At 42.5% G+C, this 23,505-nt stretch overlaps 1 protein-coding gene across 3 annotated transcripts in view; it reads left to right on the top strand.

Moving 5' to 3' along the window:
- The window catches only part of LOC137384717 (mucin-2-like), a 212,090-nt gene that overhangs the window by 72,554 nt on the left and 116,031 nt on the right, over window positions 1-23,505 (top strand). For all 3 annotated transcript variants that reach the window (XM_068059034.1, XM_068059033.1, XM_068059032.1), the window contains exons 31-37: window positions 3,887-3,946; window positions 13,930-13,971; window positions 14,851-15,210; window positions 16,220-16,279; window positions 18,487-18,546; window positions 19,941-20,300; window positions 21,310-21,369. In XM_068059034.1, coding sequence (XP_067915135.1) covers window positions 3,887-3,946; window positions 13,930-13,971; window positions 14,851-15,210; window positions 16,220-16,279; window positions 18,487-18,546; window positions 19,941-20,300; window positions 21,310-21,369 — 1,002 coding nt within the window. The remainder of the gene's footprint in view (window positions 1-3,886; window positions 3,947-13,929; window positions 13,972-14,850; window positions 15,211-16,219; window positions 16,280-18,486; window positions 18,547-19,940; window positions 20,301-21,309; window positions 21,370-23,505) is intronic.

Below are 23,505 nucleotides of genomic sequence, written 5' to 3'. Positions count from 1 at the left end.
ATCAATAATACTGATGTCTAATACTGATGAATAGTCCGAGACTTTGAAGTGAATAAGCTATTATCAGTACATTGGAGAAAACTATGCTTACTTTATACCTAACAGTTGCAAAAAAATGTTATGCTATTATCTTTTACAAAGCCCTCAGTTATAATTGTATAAACTATGGAAACATAGAAAAATAGAAAATAGGAGCAAGAGTAGGCCATTCGGCCCTTCGGGCCTGCTCCGCCATTCAAAAAAGATCATGGCTGATCGTCTAATTCAGTACCCTGTTCCCACTTTCTCCCCATATCCCTTGAACCCTTTGGCGTTAAGAAATATATCTATCTCCTTCTTGATTATATTTAGTGGCTTGACCTCCACTGCCTTCTGCGGTAGAGAATTCCACAGGTTCACCACCCTCTGAGTGAAGACATTTCTCCTCATCTCGGTTCTAAATGGCATACCCCGTATCCTGAGACTGTGAACCCTGGTTCTGGACTCCCCAGACATCGGGGACATCCTCCCTGCATCTAGCCTGTCTAGTCCTGTTAGAATATTATAGGTTTCTATGAGATCCTCTCATTCTTCTAAACTCTCGTGAATATAGGCCTAGTCGACCTAATCTCTCCTCATATGTCAATTCTGCCATCCCAGGAATCAGCCTAGTAAATCTTCTTTGCACTCCCTCCATAGCAAGAACATTCTTCCTCAGATAAGGAGACCAAAACTACACACAATACTCCAGATGTGGTCTCCCAAGGCCCTGTATAACTGCAGTAAGCCATCCTTGTTCCTGTACTCAAATCCTCTTGCAATGAAGGCCAAAATACCATTTGCCTTCCTAACTGCTTGCTGCACCTGAATGCTTGCTTTCAGTGACTGGTGTACAAGGACACCCAGGTCTTGTTGCACCTCCCCCTTTCCCAATCTATCATCATTCAGATAAAAATCTACCTTTCTGTTTTTACAACCAGAGTGGATAACCTCACATTTATCCACATTATACTGCATCTGCCATGCATTTGCCTACTCACCCAACTTGTCCAAATCACATTGGAGCCTCTTTGCATCCTCCTCACAGCTCACAATCCCCCCCAGCTTTGCGTCATCTGCAAACTTGGAAATGTTAGATTTAGTTCCCTCACCCAAGTTATTAATATATATTGTGAATAGCTGGGGCCCAAGCACTGATCCCTGCAGTACCCCACTAGTCACTGCCTGCCACCTGGAAAAAGATCAGTTTATTCCTACTCTCTGTTTCCTATCTGTAAACCAATTCTCAATCCATGCCAATATATTGCTCCCAATCCCATGTGCTTTAATTTTGCACACTAACCTCTTATGTGGGACCTTATCAAAAGCCTTCTGAAAATCCAAATTCAACAATTCCACTGGTTCTCCCTTATCTATCTACTAGTTACATCCTCAAAAAAAACTCCAGTAGATTTGTTAAACCCTTTCGTAAGCCCATGCTGACTTTGTCCAATCCCGTTTTTGCTTTCCAAGTGTTCTGCTATCACATCCTTTATAATAGACTCTAGCATTTTCCACACTACTGATGTAAGGCTAACTGGTCTGTAATTTCCTGTTTTTTCTCTCCCTCCTTTTTAAAATGGTGGGGTTACATTTGCCACCCTCCAATCTGCAGGAACTGCTCCAGAGTCAATACAATTTTGGAAGATGACCACCAATGCATCCACTATTTCCAAGGCCACTTCCTTTAGTACTCTGGGATGTAGATTATCAGGCCTTGGGGATTTGTCAGCCTTTAACCCCATTAATTTCCCTTGCACTATTTTTTTTACTAATACTGATTTCCTTCAGTTCCTCCCTCTCATTAGACCTTTGGTTCCCTAACATTTCTGGGAGGTTATTTGTGTCCTTCTTTGTGAAGACAGATGTGTTTAATTGTTCTGCCATTTCTTTGTTCCCCATTCTAATTTCCCCTGTTTCTGACTGTAAGGGACCTACATTTGAGACCTTCATGGAGAAGAAGGGTTTTCCCAAACCAAATACATTTAGGGGTTAAATCCTCCAAGCACTATGTTTAGTGTACTAGTTAATGTGACGAAATCAAATTCCATGATCTAACTGTGTATCTGGAATCATTTTTCTCTCTCTGGTACTGCTTATCAAGTTTAAAGTTTTAATCTGAGTCTGTTATTTATTCAATCACAATTTATCAGTAAGTATTTTACGGGCTGAAATTTATGAGTGTGCCGCAAATCGCGGCAGTGCACTCTGATGTCGGTGACATGCCTGCACGCATCCGCCAACGCTGAGCCCCCACGCGTAATATCTCGGGGGCTCATTTAAATGGAGGAGACGGAACGGCCGTTCCTGATGACGTAGAGGGGGACGGCTGTTCCGTCCCCAGTAATGGCGTCTGGTGTCACCGTGCAGGCGCCAGCACCATTTTAAAGGGCTTCAAGCCTTAGCAAAAATTTTAATTTTTAAAGGTATATTATTGTTCATTTTCTTTAAAAAATTAAAAGCTGGAGGCCCTTTCCCAACCCCCACCAAAAGGTTTTTTTATCGGCCTATATGCAGAAAATGTATTTTAGTCCCAACCCGAACTTTCCCCCTCAATCTCTTAACATTTTCCCTCTAACCGCTTCCAACCATCCTCACAGCCAGTAAGAAGTGTTTTTCCCATCAGCACCCCCCTGCCCTGATAATTTCAGTCCTGCTGCCTCCCCAGCAGTGTCTCGCTTCGGAACTCCGAATGGAGTTTCAAAGGTGTGCGAGGTGCGGCTGGCGGCCATAAAATCGGGGTAGGACAGCTGCAGGACCAGGTAAGTTTATTTTCATTTTGCTTTAAATAATTTTAATACGTAAATGAAAGCCCCACTGCAAAGTGGCGGGGGTGGGGGCCACACCAAGGCCTCGCTGCCACCGGTAAAATGTGGCGGGGCCTTCTTGTCGTCGTGGGTTGTGGCGGGGCTCTCCCACAAGTATTTTATGGGCCTCCCCAAGCCATCACCCGCGACGTCGAGGGGCTGGTAAAATTCAGCCCTACATTTCAAGTTATTCAGCTGACTTTTGGCAAAAACCAATGACCATTTATGTTGGTGCATTGTAAAGATGTTTTTTTCAGGATTACGAACGTCAGTAATTAGATAGTCATTGACAGTCCTTTCCTAGGTTGTATCAGATCCTGGGGCTGAAATTTCACCCTAATGGTGCACTACTGTCACAAGTCTGGTGAGAATGGCAGAAGGGCCACAAACAAGGCTGTGCTGGGAGTTGCCAAATGACCTTGTAAGTAGGGAAGACTTCACACGCCACTCACAATGTCAGTGATGTGAAGGGGACAGGGCTGGATGCATAGAGATTTGGTACATTGAAAATTTCTGTTACCTTGGCCTCATAGATGGGCTGTACTGGTACACAACGAAAGAAGCACATTGATCTTACATATATCATTATCGTACTTCTTTCCGATATAGGATAAGGCGTGATGGCCAGGATTGTTGCCTGAGAATTTTCAGAGCTATAGTTTATTTGGGCAAATCAGGTCAATATGGATCTATCTATTGTAAGATGTTTCCACTGGACACTGAGCACTAATATTTACAGCAACTCTGTTAGCATCATGATCAAAACTGCCTGGCAATCCCAGCAACTCTTATATTTGAGGAAATGGTGGCCAGAATGTAAAGGTTAGTCAGCAGTTGTATTCTTTCCCTGCTGAAATAATTTAGTGAGGAGACTCAGATAAAAGGGAATAGATTTCACATTTGCTATTTTTTGGGTTGGCTGCATGAAGCCAGAAAATAAATCTTCCATCAAAATAGGGAATGCTGGCAATACTCAGCGGGTCAGGCAGCATCTGTGTAGCGAAAACACTTACTGCTTCACGTAGGTTACCTTTCTGATGGAATGTTTTCCTGCTCCACAGAAATGACACCACCACCAGTGATACCGACTACAACACCGTCTACCACCAGCTACGTACCTGGTAAGTGATAGGGGTTTTATACCTTCCATCGACTCTGCCTCCACAAGTGGATTATTTTCTAACTCCATGTGGTCTGTCATTGAGAAAGTAACAAAATACAGCTTTCACTTTTTAATCTCAAATTTTCCTAATTGCTTTGAAAATGTTTGTATTCATGGTCATTATGTTATACATTATAAGCGAGCTTTTAGGAAATTGTGCTCTTGACAACGTTTAGTGAAACAGGATGCAAATCAGGAATTTGATACCAGTTGATGGAGCATTTTACGATGTGCATTAACTTCCAGGACTATATTCCTCATATTTACCCCGGCATGGAAAGCTCCAAGCAAGAAGGTTGTATTATGATATGTCTTCATATTAAATAACATGTTTTCAGTTATCAAATATATTTGAACAAAAGAACATAAGAAGTATGAGCTGGGTAGGCCATTTGGCCCTTCGAGCCTGCTCTATCGTTCAATAAGATCATGTTGATCTTCTACCTCAACTCCACCTACTGCACCTTCCCAATATCCCTTGATTTCCTTGGTACCCGAAAAATCTATCGACCTCTGTCTTGAATATACTCAAAAACTGAGCACCCACAGCTCCCTGGAGAACAGAATTCCAAAGATTCATAACCCTCAGAGTGAAGAAACATCTTCTCATCTCAGTCCTAAATGGCTGACACCTTATTCTGAGACTGTGACCCCATGTTCTAGATTCTCCAGCTCGGGTCAATATTTTCTTAGCATCTACCCTGTCAAGCCCCTAAAGAATATTATATGTTTCAATTAGGTCACTTCTCATTCTTCTAAACTCGAGGGAACATAGGCCTCGTCTACTCAATCTCTCCTAACAGGACAATCCCTTCATCCCAGGACCCAGTTCTATTAAACCTTCATTGCACTCCCTCTACAACAAGTAGGTCCTTCCTTAGGCAAGAGACCAAAACTGCACACAGTCCTCAGGTGTGGCCTTACCAATGCCCTGAATAATTGTAGTAAGACCTCTTTCTCTTATATTCCAATGCCTTTTTAGAAAAAGCTAACATACCATTTGCCTTCCTAATCGCTTGCTGTACCTACTTGTTAACTTTCTTTGATTCATGTATATTGACAACCAGGTCCCTCTGAATACAAACATTTCCCAGTTTCTCACCATTTTAAAGTATACTGTTTTTTTATTTTCCCTATCAAAGTGGTTACCTTCATACTTTGCCGCATTGTATTCCATCTGTTATGTTCTAGCCCACTCACCCAACCTGTCTATATTCCTCTGCAGCCTCTTTCCATCCTCCTCATTGCTTACCTTCCCATCTAATTTTGTATCACCAGCAAACTTGGATATGTTACACTCAGTCTCCTCATCTAAGTCACTGACATAGATTGTAAAGCATTGAAGCTTGCGGCACTGCACTATTTATGCCCTGCCATCCCGAAAATCATCCATTTGTTCCTACTCTGTTTTCTATTTGTTAACCAATTGTCATGCAGGCCCAAACCTGCCAAGAATGAGGCACGTTAATGTCGTCACATAGACATTAAACTTCAAATTGTTGCTGGGAAGCAAAGAGGGCCAGCACAAGGGATTGCCAGGCCCCTAGCTGGAAAGACATTTTTTGCATACTGGTGGACAGTGTTGGAACAGAAGACTCATTCCCTGCTCCCAATACACAGAAGGCATGGTCAGACCAGTTTAGTCACATGACTAACTGCTGTTGCAGTGTTTTGAACTGAGAGTTTTAAATTGGCCACAGATATTTTGAAGACAGAAAGCTCCTGGCTCCTGGATTGAGAACATATCTCTGCTGTTTGCTCTCATCTCATTCTCAACAGCTTTGGAATCCACTGAAGTCACAGGAACCCCAAGAGAGAAAAGTCTCCTACAGTGAACAAGGTTTAAGAAGAATACTGGGCCCCAATGAAAATCAGGAATTACCTACAAGCAAGAACTACCTACAAAAGGACTCTACAGTAAGCTCGAAGCACAGTAACAAGAAACTCTTCAGATAGTGTCTCAACCCTCTCCACTTTATTTTTTCTTCCCTTTTCTGTCCCTAGCTGCATGTGTGTATCGTGAATGGATGCTAGTATGGGCGTGTTGTGTATCAGTAGGTATTAACTGAATTAGAGTTTAAGTTTTAATAAATTTCACTTTTCTTCTTTAAACCTAAGAAAGCTTGTTTGTGCTCATTTCTTTGCCTTATAATTGGAAAGCGGTGAATAAGGATTCACCAAGGGGGAGCTCAAAACACGGTGTGTTTAAAATTAAATCCTGTTACAGTAAGACCGGGTGAAGGCTGAAAGGGAACCCTAGACACCATTCTTGCCTGGCCGTAACACAATCCACTATCCAAGCTAATATATTAATGCAATCCCCTGAGCCCTAAATTTCTGTAACAACCTCCTGTATGACACCTTATCAAATACCTTCTGAAAATCCAAATATACTACATCCGCTGATTGATCCTTATTGACCCTGCTAGCTATACCCTCAAAAAACTCGAATAGATTTGTCAAACATGATGTCCATTTCATAAAGCCATGTTGATTCTGCCTAATCATATTGTGATTTTCCAAGTGTTCTGTTACCACATCCTTAAAATTAGATTCTAGCATTTTCCCTACTGCTGATGTCAGACTAACTGACTTATAGTTCCCTGTTTTCTCTCTCCCTCCTTTCTTGAACAGCAGGGTTACATTTACTAATTTCCAATTCACGGGGCCCATTCTAGAGTCTAGGGAATTCTGGAAGCTGGTAATGTCTCCACCATCTCTGCAGTCATTTCTTTTAAAACCCTATGATGTAGACAGGCATAACTAGGATCCATGTGGGTACCAATAGAAATACCTTTTATTTGAAAGAAGTGAGTGGAGTTGAACGAGAAGTTGTTCAAGTTCAGCCACGCGGAGGAGGGTGGTGGTGGATGGGGACTAGTTGGGCCTTTGTCCATGGAAGAAGCGGAGAGCCCTCAGACTGTCCTGGTGGGGGATGGAGGTGTAGAGATTGGATGTCCATAGTGAAGAGGAGGCGGTTAGGCCCAGAGTTGGCGCTCAGCCTCTGCAAGGTAGAGGTTGGTACGCCAGACAGCAACAACAGCACCACCCTTGTCAGCAGGTTTGATCACAATGTTGGGGTTAGACCTGAGAGAATGGAGTGCAGCAAGTTCAGAGGAAGACAGGTTAGCGTGAGCAAGGGGAGTGGAGAAATTAAGATGGCCCATGTCATGCCAATAGTTCTCAATGAAAAGATCAAGAGTGGGTAACAGGCCAGAGGGAGGGAGAATACTGGAGGCGGGTGAAAGGGTCCGCTTGTCAGGGGGAGGACTCCTGGTCAAAAAGTGAGCCCAGAGGCAAAGATGACGGAAGAAGAGCTCAACATCATGCCGGCCCGAAATTCATTGAGGTAGGGGCGCAAGGGGATAAAACTGAGTCCTTTTTTAAGTACAGATCTTTCAGCATCAGAGATGGGAAGGTCAGAGGGTATTGTGAATACATGGCAAGGGGTCAGATTAGGAGAAGGGATGGGGTCAGAGGAAAGTGAAGGGGAAGAAAGATCTGGCGAGGCATTGGTACTCATGAGCTGCTGGAGCTTGCATTCCTTAACACCTGAAAAGAAGAGAAAAAGTTTTTTGTTAACACAGCCAACACTTCCTCACACCCTGTTTCCTGTAAGCACTCCATCCCATTCTCCCAGTTTCTCCATCTCCAATGTATCTGTTCTGACCTGCAACCTTACACAACAGCGCATCTGACATGTCTTTCTTTGTCCTCAACCGAGGATTCCGCCCCACTCTGGTTGACGGGCCCTCAACTGTGTACGACCTATTTCCGGCACACCTGCCCTCACCCCTTCCCCTCCCTCCCAGAACCACGACAGGGTTCCCCTTTTCCTCACTTTCCACGCCACCAGCCTCCACATCCAAAGGATCCTCCTCCGCCATTTCCACCAGCTCCAGTGTGATGCCACCACCAAACACATCTTCCCTTCCCCTTTCTTGTCAGCATTCTGAAGGGATCATTCCCTCTGCGACACCCTGGTCCACTTCTCCATCACCCCCCGACACCTCGTTCCCTTCCCACGGCACCTTCCCATGCAATCGCAGGAGATGTAATGCCTGCCCTTTTACCTCCTCTCTCCTCACCATTCAAGGCCCCAAACACTCCTTTCAGGTGAAGCAGCGATTTACTACTTCCTTCAATTTAGTATACCGTATTCGCTGCTCACACTGTGGTCGCATCTACATTGGGGAGATCAAATGCAGATTAGGTGACCGCTTTGCAGAACACCTCAGCTCTGTCCGAAAGCATGATCCTGAGCTTCCGGTTGCTTGCCATTTCAACACCCCACACCCCCCGCCCTCAGTTCTTATGCCCACATTTCTGTCTTTGGCCTGCTGCAGTGTTTCAGTGAACATCAACACAAGCTCGAGGAGCAGCACCTGTCTCATCTTTCGATGAGACACTCTACATCCTTGCATACTCAACCTTGAGTTCAGCAATTTCAGAGCATGACTGACCTTTTTTAAAAATACTTTTTAAAAATTATTTTGTTTTATTTTATTTTATTTTTTTAACCGTGTGCCTGTTTTTTCATGTGGACAGAGCTGTTCATTATTCTGCCATTATCACTCTCTCTGGACTAATGCTTTGTCTTTCACCACAAGCATTAACACACTCTTTGCCTTTGTCCCATGACAGCTTTGTTATTGAATCTCTCCTGCTCTCTGTTCTATCACACACCTTCCCTCTTGTTCTCTTCCCCACCAAGCCACCCCTCCTTCACTTGCTTAAAACCTAATTCTTTTCTAACCTTTTGCAATTCTGATGAATAGTCACAGACCTGAAACTTTAACTCTGCTTCTCTCTTTACAGTTGCTGCCTGACCTGAAAAATATTTTTTAACGTCTCTCCCATTTCCTTATTCCTCATTGTAATTTCTCCTGTCTCTGCTTCGAAAGGATACATATTTACTTTCACTAATCCCTTCCTTTTTACTAATGAAGGTATTGTTTCTCTATCTAGATAAACCATGCACCAACACACAGGTCTTTGAGAATGACAAGTGGACCTGTCTATACCTCTCTGCAGCCTTTTTGCATTCTCCTCACAGCCTACCTTCTCACCTAATTTGGTATCATCAGCAGACTTGAATATGCTACACTTAATCTCCTCATCTAAGTACAGATCCTTGCGGTACCCTACTAGTTACAGCCTGCCTAGCCAAAAATATCCCGTTTAATCCTATATTCTGTTTTGTGTCCATAAATCACTACTAATATATTCCCTCAATCCCATAGTCCTAATTTTATGTAATAACCTCTTGTCTGGAACCTTATCGAATGCTTTTTGAACATCCAAACATCCACTGGTTCCTCCTTATTGATTCCACCAGTTACATTCTCAAAAACTCAAAGACACAGTTTCCTTTCAATATCCTTGTTGACTCTGTTTAATTACATTATGATTTTCTAACTGCCCTATTACCATGTCCCTAATAATGGATTCCAGCATAAGCTTACTATCGATGTTAGGCTAACTAACCTATAGTTCTCCATTTTCTCTCTTCTCCCTTTCTTAAGTAGTAAGGTTATGTTTGCTGTACCTGCTTGTTAACTTTCTTTGATTCATGTACAAGGACAACCAGGTCCCTCTGAATATAAATATTTCGCATTTTCTCACTATTTAAAAATATTCTGCTTTTTTATTTTCCCTATCAAGTGGATAACTTCACACTTTGGGAACTGTTCTAGGATCTAAGGAATTCTGGAAGATCAAAACAATGCATTCACTACCTCTGCAACTACCACTTTTAAAAACCTATGATGCACGCCATCAGGTTTGGGGGTTTGTCATCACTTAGTCCCATGAATTTCTCCAGTACTATTTCTTTACTTATACTGATTTCTTGAAGTTCCTCATTCTTGCTACACCCCTGGTTCCCCATTGTTTCAGGAATGCTTTTTGTGTCTTCTACCATGAAGACAAATACAAATTTGATCCCAATGATAGCGGTCCCAGCAACGGACCGGAGGTGTTGTGGGGGAGGGTGATCTGGCCACGGCCCTGTTTCGGACCCGGGCTGAATTCCAAGGCGGGCAGCCAATTAACTGCCTACTGGGATGGGGATCCCACTCCCTCAACAGTAGCTGGCCAATCAGAGCGCCAATGGGAGCAGTGGCCACCGCTGGTACTGCAGGAGGCCCAGGACCAGGAGCAGCGCAGGAGCCCCGGAGCTCAGCCAAGGCCAGTCCGGCAGGCCCTGGTGAGCAGTGGGAAGGTGGGTAGTTGAGGGCAGGAAGGTTGGTGGTGGCATGGGGGCGGCCTTTGCCACTGGGGGCCCTCCTTGGGCCACAGATTAACCATGCAGGACGTGGTTGCCTGGAGTTACTGGGCAGCCTCCTCACGTGGCAGTGGCACCCCCCTGCCATTGGTAAAGTGCCAGCAGAGGCAGAAAGAGGCTCTTAAGTGGCCATTAATTGGCTAATTAAGGGCTTTAATTGACCTCTGGGCGGGAAGGTCATCCTCGGCCTTCTCCTCCCCGGACTAATTTCCATGGCAACGAGAAGACAATGGGCACTCCTCCCCCACCTTCCCTTTCAATTTACAGGGCACCCGTCTCCTTTGCCATCGCTACAGAGCTCATAAAATTCTGACCAAAGTATTTGTTTAATATCTCTGCCATTTCCTTATTTCCCATTATAATTTCTCCTGTCACTGCTTTTAATGGGCCCACATTGACTTGGATCAATCTCTTTCTGTTTACATACCCATAGAAACATTTACACTCTTTTTATGTCTCTTGCTAGTCTAGTCTCACATTCTCTTTTGGCATCGTAGCCAGAGAATCACTTGCGATGGCTTCTCGTCCTGCTTCCGCACCGTAACCTCTGGTGTCCCCCAAGGATCTATCTTTGGCTCCCTCCTCATTCTCATTTACATGCTGCCCCTTGGCAACATCATCTGAAAGCATGATATTAGTTTTCACATGTATGCTGATGACACTCAACTCTACCTCACCACCACTTCTCTCGACTCCTCCACTGTTGCTAAATTATAGGACTGCTTATCTGACATCCAGTACTGGATTAGCAGAAATTTCTTCCAATTAAATATTGGGAAGACTGAAGCCATTGCTTTCGGTCCTCACTCCAAATTCTGTTCCCTAGCCTCCAATTCCATTGCTCTCCCTGGCAACAGGCTGAGATTAAGCTAATCTGTTCACAACCTTGGTGTTACATTTGATCCCAAGATGAGCTTCTGACTTCATAGTCGTGCTATCACAAAGACCAGCTATTTCCACCTCTGTAACATTGCCCAACTTCACCCCTGTCTCAGCTTATCTGCTGCTGAAACCCTCTTTCATGCTTTTGTTACCTCCAGACTTGACTATTCCAATGCACTGCTGGCTGGTCTCCCACATTCTATTCTCCAAAACTCTGCTGCCTGTGTCTTACCTTGCACCAAGTCCTGTTCTCCTATCACCCCTGTGCTCGCTGACCTACATTGGCTCCCGATCAAGCAATGTCCTGATTTTAAAATTCTCATTCTTGTTTTCAATCGCTTCATGCCCTTGCCCCTCCCTATCTCTGTAATCTCCTCCAGCCTTCACAACCTTCAAAGATATCTGCGCTCCTCTAATTCTGGTCTGTTGTGCATCCCTGATTTTAACTGCTCCACCATTGGTGGCCATGCCTTCAGTTGCCGCAGCCCCAAGCTCTGGAATACCCTCCCTACACCTCTCCACCTTGCTTTCCTCCTTTAAGATATTCTATAAAACCTACCTCTCTGACTAAGTTTTTGGCCATCTGACCTAATATCTTTTTTGTAGCTTGGTGTCATATTTTGTTTTATCATGCTCCTGTAAAGTGCTTTGGGACATTTTATTACATTACAATCACTATATAAATATGAGTTGTTGTTGTTTCTCTTTTTCCTTATCTAGTTCTTGGCCCTCTTTTGTTGAATTCTAAAATTCTCCCAATCCTAAGGCTTACTACTCTTCCTTTGATCTAATACTATTTTTAACCCCTCTTGTTAGCCACAGTTAGACTACTTTTTTGTTGGGTTTTTTGTGCCTTAAAGGAATGTATATTTGTTGCAAATGATGTATTAATTCTTTAAATTCTATCCATTGCTTGTCAACCCTCACATCTTTTAATGTAGTTTTCCAGTCTACCCTTGGCAACTCACCCCTCACAGCTACCTAATTTGCTTTATTTAGATTTAAGATCCTAGTTTTGGACTTAACTAAATCACTTTCAAACTCAATACAAAATTCTATCATGTTATGGTCATTCTTCCTCGAGGCCCCTTTACTACAGGGTTATTAATTAACCCTTTCTCATTGTACAACACTAGATCCAAAATAGCCTGTGTTCTAGTTGGTTCCTCAACATACTGATCTAGAAAACTATTTTATGTATCCCAAAAACTTGTCCTCCACCCTATTGTTGCCTGTTTGGTTCGCCCAATCTGCAAGAAGATTTAAGTCCCCCAATTACTGCAGTATCCCTATTACAAGCATCTCTAAGTTCCTGATTTATACTCTGCCCTACACTAGAACTACTGTTGGAGGCTAACAAACAACTCCCACCAATGTTTTCTGCTCCTTGCTTTTTTAAAATTTTTCACACGATGTCAACACTAAGGATTTCAAACCATATCAAGGAATGAAAGTCATGCAGCTGATCCATCTCACTCCATCATATGGGTTCAGCTGCAGAACTCTTTCGGACTATTCCTCAATTATCTGAGACCAAGTAAAGGACTTGCCAGTTTTTGTTTTCAAGTTCAGTAGAAAATCGAGTCTGGCGGCCTCAGGGCAGTGTGTTGTTTTGTAAAATTTCATCTCCCCTCGCACCACTGCCCTGGCTCTTGTTGCTCGCTGAAAACCACCCCTTACTCTTTGATATGATGAGTGGAATACTAATATAAAGAAACAGCCTGATGCTGGACCAGTCATGCAGTGACATGTTGTGCTGGATTGATATTCTATGTACCATTGTGTTGGAATTGTGTAACTAGAATCTGATAAAGTATCTGACAAGTCTATATGGAAATGCCATCAAACTTAGAATAGCTGATATACCTTCACTTCCTTCCAGACTAGCATAGGGTCTTCCACATTATACACCACTCTGGTGACTGGTGCAGAAGTCAACATGGCCAACAGTTTAATCTATATTCATATTGAATAAAAATAACATTGTGGCATGTGTCTTCATATGGTAGTGCAGGTTCCCAGCAAAATATTAAACTGAAGGACCTCCCACTGACACTGTGTACTATGGTCAGGTCAGCACTGTAGGGCCCTGGGAGGAATGAGTCTGGTATAATTACCAGGATTACTGCCAAAGTATCTTGTAGGAGGTAACCGAGCCTACCTGTTAAAAATGCTCCTTATAGCGTGATCCATCATGAAGATATCCCATACGTTCACAGCAGATTTCAATTCAAGGGAGGCATAAATTGTGTTCTTAAATGACTAACTTCTATTCTTTGCTTTTTAATTTTTTTGCCAATAAATAATAATAAGGTCAAAGAGCATCAGTCTACTTAAGAACACAAAAACCATCCCTTCCTAAATTGGGTGCCACTATTAAAAATCTCAGATTTCTTCATAACATAAGCCACTGTTTACCTGGACAGCTGAAGTTAATATCGATCTGTCTGTTGTGAGAGGTTTCTATGAGCCATGGATAACTAATATTTTCAGGAACTCCATTGATCGCACAATCAAATCTTCGTGGCAATTCCAGCAACACTTATGCCTGTGGAAATAATGTCCTGAGTGCAAGTGACATTAAATAGTTGTATATTATAGAATAATAAATTATAAAATAATTTTATCGAGTAGACTAGGATAGAAGTATCTAGATTTCAGTTTCACAACTTTTGTGCTCAATTACATGCAGCAGAAAAATAAGTTTTTAAAATTGATCCAAAAAAAGCCACAGTGTGCAGTGTAACAAGTTGAAATGTTTTCCTGCTTTCTAGAAACAACGCCATCAACTATGTCCACCACCAAGTACATTCCTGGTAAGTGACAGTGGTTTCATACATTGTCCCAAGTTTGTCTCCACAAGTAAATTGTTTTCGAACTCCAAGTCATCTGTCATTGAGTAGTTACCAAGATTTGGATTTCATTTGTACACTGAAATATTCCTTTCTAATTGTTTGCTTTGAAAATGTTTGTACCTCTCATCATTAAGTTGTACCTGGTAGCATTTAGGAAATTGTACTCCTGGCATAATGTTTAGCAGAACAAGAATGTATGTCAAGAACTTGATGCCAGTTGATGGATTATTTTGGAATGAGCATTAATTTCCACACCCATATTCCTGACATTTGCCCCTAACTTGTGAAACACGAATTGAGAAGAGTATATTGCAACATATATTCTTATTAAATAACACGATTTGCTATCAAACATATTTGCCACATGATGCCAACACTGAGGAAATCAAACCATATGAAGGAATGAGAGAAAGCAATGCAGACAATATATTTCACTCCATCATACAAGTGCAGCTGCAAATCCCGGTGGGACTGTTTTCACCTGTTTGAGCCCAGATACAGGAGCCAACTGGAAAATCGGTTGGGCTCTGGCTAGAAGGTTTTTTGAATTTTATTTCTCCTTCCCAGCTCTTGTAGGCAGCTGAAATTCTCTCCTCAATCTTCCAAATGATGAGTGGAATACTAGTATGAGAAAACAACACGATGCTGTCGAATGTTGTGCTGACTTGATATTCTTTGCACCATTGTGGTGAAATTGTGTGACGAGGATGTGATGTAGCATCTCAAATCTAAAGGAAATGGTACCAATTTAGAAAAGTTGTCTTGCAATCTTAATCGTTGTATTTCTTGTTAATTAACTTGATTAAAAGCTGATTCATTAAGCCTAGACTACTTTTGCAGGGGATGAATGTAACGGTGAATGGTCTCGTTGGTTTAATGAACACACACCTTCTCTGATCAGCCCAGGCGATTCTGAATTATTGGATCCCACACGCAATGAACTGTGTCCTTCCTCTTCCGATGCAATTAATAAAATTCAGTGCCAATTTGTTGATTACCCTGAGTGGCCAGTAAGTGAATCAACAGACAATGTGACCTGTGACAAAGACACAGGACTTGTCTGCATATTCAGTGAAAATACTGTGCAGGAGAGGAAGTTTTGTTATGACTACCAAATTCGAGTTTGCTGTGAGCCGCAAATAATAACAGAATGGACAACAACCACTCTGCCTGAAACCACTTCTACAACCATGACTTCTGGTAAATATGACATTTATGTGCAAGGAAATTGTCTTTTAGTGCAAACGCTCTTCGAACAAATCTGTGCCATTTCAGTGAAAGTTCTACATCCAACATGATCAGTATATCAAGCAAAAAAAGCAATAATTAGATCTAAGATTAGAAATTACTGTCAGTGGTAATAGTAAGCTTGCAAAGCTGCACAGATTTGCCAGAGGTTTTGCTGTCTGCTATTTTAATCAAATCATTAATCCACATAAAGTAAATGGGCTAATGCAACAATTAGTGAAGATGATAATGATAAGATGATTAATATATCTTTGAATTATTCGCCTAACATAGTTTCATCCATTATTTAAATCTTCACCTCAACCTTTATGCCTTCACCACCTTTCGGACTGGCATAGCAACCTTCCACATTATAAGCCGATATGCAGTCCGTACAATATCAAGAAAGTGATTGATACAAAGGTCGGTGTGACATCAATCTAATCTCTATCACCACTGATTAGAAAGAGCAACATGGCATGTGTCTGAATATGGTGGTGCAGGTTCCCAGCATCAATATTTAACTGAGAGGATCTTTCACTGACTTTAAATACTCTGGGCAGGTGAGCACTTGGGAGGAGTGAGTCCTGCATAATTGTCACGATGCTGCCCAAGTATCTACAGAGCCATTGTTTATCTGGGCAGGGGAGGTCAATATGAGTCTGTCTGTGGTAAGACGTTTCCACTGTCTATTGATAAGAAATATTTCAGGAACTCCTTTGACAGCAGAATCAAATCCATTTGACAATTCCAGCAATTCTAATACTTGTGGAAATGGTGTCCTGAATGTAAAGGCCATCAAATGTTGTATTCTCTCTCCACTAAAACAACTTTATTGAATAGACTAAGATAGAAGTGTCTGGATTTGGGTTTTGCAACTTTTATGCTTGGCTATAGGCAGCAGAATAGCAAATTTTTAAAACTGATGCAGACGAGCCTCAGTGTGCAGTGTAAGAGGGTGAAATATTTTCATTTTCCATAGAACCCACACCATCGATACTGACATCGACCTCAACTACGTCGACCACCAGCTACATACCTGGTAAGTGACAGGGGTTTTGTACCTTGCACCAAATCTGACTCGACAAGTGGATTGTTTTCTAAATCCATGTTGTCTGTCATTAAGTCGGTAACAAATATGGCTTTCATTTGTCTATCTCAAGTTTTCCTTCCAAATTGTTTCCTTTAAAATGTTTCTATCTCTACTCATTATGTTGTAACGGATTGGGCAGCTGTTAGGAATTAATACTCCTGACACAGCATTTAGCAGAATGGGAATGTGGATCAGCAAATTGACGCCAATTGATTTATGTTGTGATGTGCATTAAATTCCACACCCACGCTCCTGATATGTGCTCCGGACTCCAAGCAAAAAAGGTGTATGATCTATTAGTATTATATATATTTTCAGTTATCAAACATATTTGTCAGACAATCTCAACATTGAGGTTGTAAAAAATGCCAAGAAGTGAGTGAAAGTCATGCAGCCGATCCATCTCACTCCATCAAACAGATTCAACTGGAAAACCCTATTGTACTGTTCCTCACTGTTCAGAGCTCAGGTATCGGACTCACCAGTTTTGTTTTGATGCCCCCTAGAAAATCTAGGCTGGCAACTGCTGGGCAGCAGGTTCTTTTGTAGAATTTCATTTCCTTCCACCACCACTCCTTCCCTTTCTAGGCGGCTGATGCTGAGTGGAATACGAGTATCAAAAACAACCTGATGCTAGATCATTTGTGCTGTCGAATGTTGTGCTGACTTGATATTCTTTGCACGATTGTGGTAAAACTGTGTAACTGGAGTGTGATAAAGTATCTCTCAAGTCTGCTTTGAAAAGCCATCAAACGTCGAATAGCTGCTATGTGTTCACCTCCTCCTGGGCGATTATAATTGACTGCTGCCCATACACATTTCAAGAAATCGACTGAGACATAGGTCAGTCTAGTCAGCTGTTTAATCTCTATTCCCACTGAGTAGAAACAGCAGCATTGCATGAGTCTGAGTATGTAAACGTCAGGAGCTCCCACTCAATATGCTCAAGGTTCAGCACCATTCGCAATGACTCAGATACTGAAGCAGCCATTGTCCATTTGCAGGAAGACCTGGACAACATCTAGGCTTGGGCTGATAAGTGGCAAGTAACAATCGTGCCACACAAGTGGCAGGCAATGACCGCCTCAAACAAGAGAGAATCTAACCATCTCCCCTTGACGTTCAATGCATTATCATTGCTGAACATAACTCATCTGCTGACTCCCCAACCAGTCCACCATATAGAGGCACAAGTCAGGAGTTTGAAGGAATAATCTCCACTTGCCTGGACAGGTGCAGCTCCAACTACACTCAAGAAGCTCGACACCATCCAGGACAAAGCATTCCACATGATTGGCACCCTCTGCACTAACATTCACTCCCTCCACCACCGACGCACAGTGACAGCAGTGTGTACCATCTACAGGCGGCACTGCAGAAACTCACCAAGGCTCCTTCAACAGCACCTTCCAAACCCACGACCTCTACCATCTAGAAGGGCAAGGGCAGCAAATACATGGGAACACCACCACCTGCACATTCCCCTCCAAGCCACACGCCATCCTGACTTGGAACTATATTGCCGTTCCTTTACTGTCACTGGGTCAAAATCCTGGAACTCCCTTCCTAACAGCACTCTTGATGTACCTACACCCCATGGACTGCAGCAGTTCAAGAAGGCAGCTCACCACCACCTTCTCAAGGGCAATTAAGAATGGACAATAACTGCTGGCATCGCCTGCGACACCTATGTCCCCCGAATGAATAAACAAAAACTCACTCGGCATACTCTGCTGCGGTCAGCTCTGGATGGCCCTGAGAGGTGTTCTCCTCGTATAATTGACAAGATTCCTTCCTGAGTATTTTCAGAATCACTGTTTATCTGGATAACTCAGGTCAATATGCATTTGTCCATTGTAAGAATTTTCAACTGGCTATTGGAAACTAATATTTGCAAGGTCTCTATTAAATCTATGTGAGATTTCTAGTTACTTTTATATTGTGGAAATGATGCCCTGAATATAAGGGCCATTAAATAAATATATTCTCTCTCCACTAAAATAATTTTATTAAGTTGATGAAGATAGAAGTGAAGAGATTTCAATTTTGCAATTTTCGTGCTTGGCTTCATGCAAAAGAAAATTAAGTTTTTAGATCTGATACACTGCACGCTGAGGTTCGGCAGTAACAGGTTGAAATGTTTTCCTGCTCTATAGAAACCACGTCAACAACAGTGATACCAACGAAAACTACATCCACCACCAGCTACATACCTGGTAAGTGACAGTGATTTTATACTTTGCACCAGATCTGGCTCCACAGGTGAGTTGTTTGCTAACTCCATGTGATCTGTCATTGAGTAGATAACACAATACAGCTTTCATTTTTACTCCCAAAGGTTCCTTTGCAATTGTTTGCTTTCAAAATGTTTGTATCTCTGGTCATTATGTTGTGACCTACAGCAAAGTGCTTACGAAACTGTGCTCCTGACCTGACATTTAGCAGGGTGGGTATGTTTATTGGAAATTGATGGGAAATGACAGTTTATTTTGCAATGGGCATCAACCTCGCCACACATATCCCTCATATTTACCCCTGGCATGTGTAACTCCAAGTGAGAAGGGTTTATTGTAATATATATTCTTATTATAAAGCATGGCCAGAATTTATCGCCACCCCAGTGAGCTGGATGGTGTGGGGGGGTGGGGTGCGGGGGTGGTGCTGACGGAAAATGGAGCAGGAGGCTCTATGAGGCCTTCCCGACCCACTCGCGCTTCTGCCGCACTTTACATAGGGTGGGGGGAGGGTGCGGGGTGAATAACAGGCCACCCGTCCCAGGCCAATCAAGGCCCTTAAGTTGCCAATTAACGGGCACTTAAGAGCCTGCACCCACCTCCATGGGGATTTTACCTGTGGCAAGTGGGCGTCCTGGAGCCGGGAAAGGCCCCCCGGAAAAGGTTGGCGGCCACACAGCACCCCGGGGGTGGGCCCTGATAATCGGGCTCAGGGACGCCCCTCTTCCCCAACCACCCCCAAGACCCAAGACACCCACCCTTCCCTGCAAACCACCACCATTGCATCGCCGGGGCCCGCCAGCTCCCGTCCACCCAACATTAAGTCCAGCCCCATGTTTTTAGTTATCCCACATTTGCCACACAATATCAACACTTGGATAGAAAATTGGAACAAGAAATGAAAGTCACACATACGATGCACCTGACTCCATCATAAGTGTTCAGCTGCAAAGCCCTGTTGGACTATTTCTCACCATTCTGAGTGCAGGTTAAAGATTTGCTTGTCGTTTTTATGCCCGCTAGAAAATCAAGTCTGACATACTCTGGGCAGTAGGTTCTTTTGTAATATTCCATTTCCAGATCAACCCACTTGTAAGCAGTTAAAGAACATTCCCACACTCTTGCATATGTTGAGTATAATATTAGTATGAAAAAAACAACCTGATGCTCGATGAGTCATGCTGTCAAATGTTGTGCTGATTTGATATTCTTTCCACCGTTGTGATGAAATTGTGTGACTAGGATGTGATGTAGCATCTCAAATCTAAAGGAAATGGTACCAATTTAGAAAAGTTGTCTTGCAATCTTAATCGTTGTATTTCTTGTTAATTAACTTGATTAAAGGCTGATTCATTAAGCCTAGACTACTTTTGCAGGGGATGAATGTAACGGTGAATGGTCTCGTTGGTTTAATGAACACACACCTTCTCTGATCAGCCCAGGCGATTCTGAATTATTGGATCCCACGCGCAATGAACTGTGTCCTTCCTCTTCCGATGCAATTAATAAAATTCAGTGCCAATTTGTTGATTACCCTGAGTGGCCAGTAAGTGAATCAACAGACAATGTGACCTGTGACAAAGACACAGGACTTGTCTGCATATTCAGTGAAAATACTGTGCAGGAGAGGAAGTTTTGTTATGACTACCAAATTCGAGTTTGCTGTGAGCCGCAAATAATAACAGAATGGACAACAACCACTCTGCCTGAAACCACTTCTACAACCATGACTTCTGGTAAATATGACATTTATGTGCAAGGAAATTGTCTTTTAGTGCAAACGCTCTTCGAACAAATCTGTGCCATTTCAGTGAAAGTTCTACATCCAACATGATCAGTATATCAAGCAAAAAAAGCAATAATTAGATCTAAGATTAGAAATTACTGTCAGTAGTAATAGTAAGCTTGCAAAGCTGCACAGATTTGCCAGAGGTTTTGCTGTCTGCTATTTTAATCAAATCATTAATCCACATAAAGTAAATGGGCTAATGCAACAATTAGTGAAGATGATAATGATAAGATGATTAATATATCTTTGAATTATTCGCCTAACATAGTTTCATCCATTATTTAAATCTTCACCTCAACCTTTATGCCTTCACCACCTTTCGGACTGGCATAGCAACCTTCCACATTATAAGCCGATATGCAGTCCGTACAATATCAAGAAAGTGATTGATACAAAGGTCGGTGTGACATCAATCTAATCTCTATCACCACTGATTAGAAAGAGCAACATGGCATGTGTCTGAATATGGTGGTGCAGGTTCCCAGCATCAATATTTAACTGAGAGGATCTTTCACTGACTTTAAATACTCTGGGCAGGTGAGCACTTGGGAGGAGTGAGTCCTGCATAATTGTCACGATGCTGCCCAAGTATCTACAGAGCCATTGTTTATCTGGGCAGGGGAGGTCAATATGAGTCTGTCTGTGGTAAGACGTTTCCACTGTCTATTGATAAGAAATATTTCAGGAACTCCTTTGACAGCAGAATCAAATCCATTTGACAATTCCAGCAATTCTAATACTTGTGGAAATGGTGTCCTGAATGTAAAGGCTATCAAATGTTGTATTCTCTCTCCACTAAAACAACTTTATTGAATAGACTAAGATAGAAGTGTCTGGATTTGGGTTTTGCAACTTTTATGCTTGGCTATAGGCAGCAGAATAGCAAATTTTTAAAACTGATGCAGACGAGCCTCAGTGTGCAGTGTAAGAGGGTGAAATATTTTCATTTTCCATAGAACCCACACCATCGATACTGACATCGACCTCAACTACGTCGACCACCAGCTACATACCTGGTAAGTGACAGGGGTTTTGTACCTTGCACCAAATCTGACTCGACAAGTGGATTGTTTTCTAAATCCATGTTGTCTGTCATTAAGTCGGTAACAAATATGGCTTTCATTTGTCTATCTCAAGTTTTCCTTCCAAATTGTTTCCTTTAAAATGTTTCTATCTCTACTCATTATGTTGTAACGGATTGGGCAGCTGTTAGGAATTAATACTCCTGACACAGCATTTAGCAGAATGGGAATGTGGATCAGCAAATTGACGCCAATTGATTTATGTTGTGATGTGCATTAAATTCCACACCCACGCTCCTGATATGTGCTCCGGACTCCAAGCAAAAAAGGTGTATGATCTATTAGTATTATATATATTTTCAGTTATCAAACATATTTGTCAGACAATCTCAACATTGAGGTTGTAAAAAATGCCAAGAAGTGAGTGAAAGTCATGCAGCCGATCCATCTCACTCCATCAAACAGATTCAACTGGAAAACCCTATTGTACTGTTCCTCACTGTTCAGAGCTCAGGTATCGGACTCACCAGTTTTGTTTTGATGCCCCCTAGAAAATCTAGGCTGGCAACTGCTGGGCAGCAGGTTCTTTTGTAGAATTTCATTTCCTTCCACCACCACTCCTTCCCTTTCTAGGCGGCTGATGCTGAGTGGAATACGAGTATCAAAAACAACCTGATGCTAGATCATTTGTGCTGTCGAATGTTGTGCTGACTTGATATTCTTTGCACGATTGTGGTAAAACTGTGTAACTGGAGTGTGATAAAGTATCTCTCAAGTCTGCTTTGAAAAGCCATCAAACGTCGAATAGCTGCTATGTGTTCACCTCCTCCTGGGCGATTATAATTGACTGCTGCCCATACACATTTCAAGAAATCGACTGAGACATAGGTCAGTCTAGTCAGCTGTTTAATCTCTATTCCCACTGAGTAGAAACAGCAGCATTGCATGAGTCTGAGTATGTAAACGTCAGGAGCTCCCACTCAATATGCTCAAGGTTCAGCACCATTCGCAATGACTCAGATACTGAAGCAGCCATTGTCCATTTGCAGGAAGACCTGGACAACATCTAGGCTTGGGCTGATAAGTGGCAAGTAACAATCGTGCCACACAAGTGGCAGGCAATGACCGCCTCAAACAAGAGAGAATCTAACCATCTCCCCTTGACGTTCAATGCATTATCATTGCTGAACATAACTCATCTGCTGACTCCCCAACCAGTCCACCATATAGAGGCACAAGTCAGGAGTTTGAAGGAATAATCTCCACTTGCCTGGACAGGTGCAGCTCCAACTACACTCAAGAAGCTCGACACCATCCAGGACAAAGCATTCCACATGATTGGCACCCTCTGCACTAACATTCACTCCCTCCACCACCGACGCACAGTGACAGCAGTGTGTACCATCTACAGGCGGCACTGCAGAAACTCACCAAGGCTCCTTCAACAGCACCTTCCAAACCCACGACCTCTACCATCTAGAAGGGCAAGGGCAGCAAATACATGGGAACACCACCACCTGCACATTCCCCTCCAAGCCACACGCCATCCTGACTTGGAACTATATTGCCGTTCCTTTACTGTCACTGGGTCAAAATCCTGGAACTCCCTTCCTAACAGCACTCTTGATGTACCTACACCCCATGGACTGCAGCAGTTCAAGAAGGCAGCTCACCACCACCTTCTCAAGGGCAATTAAGAATGGACAATAACTGCTGGCATCGCCTGCGACACCTATGTCCCCCGAATGAATAAACAAAAACTCACTCGGCATACTCTGCTGCGGTCAGCTCTGGATGGCCCTGAGAGGTGTTCTCCTCGTATAATTGACAAGATTCCTTCCTGAGTATTTTCAGAATCACTGTTTATCTGGATAACTCAGGTCAATATGCATTTGTCCATTGTAAGAATTTTCAACTGGCTATTGGAAACTAATATTTGCAAGGTCTCTATTAAATCTATGTGAGATTTCTAGTTACTTTTATATTGTGGAAATGATGCCCTGAATATAAGGGCCATTAAATAAATATATTCTCTCTCCACTAAAATAATTTTATTAAGTTGATGAAGATAGAAGTGAAGAGATTTCAATTTTGCAATTTTCGTGCTTGGCTTCATGCAAAAGAAAATTA

This window comes from Heterodontus francisci, chromosome 27 (assembly GCF_036365525.1).
Source record: "Heterodontus francisci isolate sHetFra1 chromosome 27, sHetFra1.hap1, whole genome shotgun sequence".
Classification (NCBI taxonomy): Eukaryota; Metazoa; Chordata; class Chondrichthyes; order Heterodontiformes; family Heterodontidae; genus Heterodontus; species Heterodontus francisci.
Note: the sequence above shows the minus strand (reverse complement) of the source record. Positions and strands in the feature narration are given on the sequence as shown.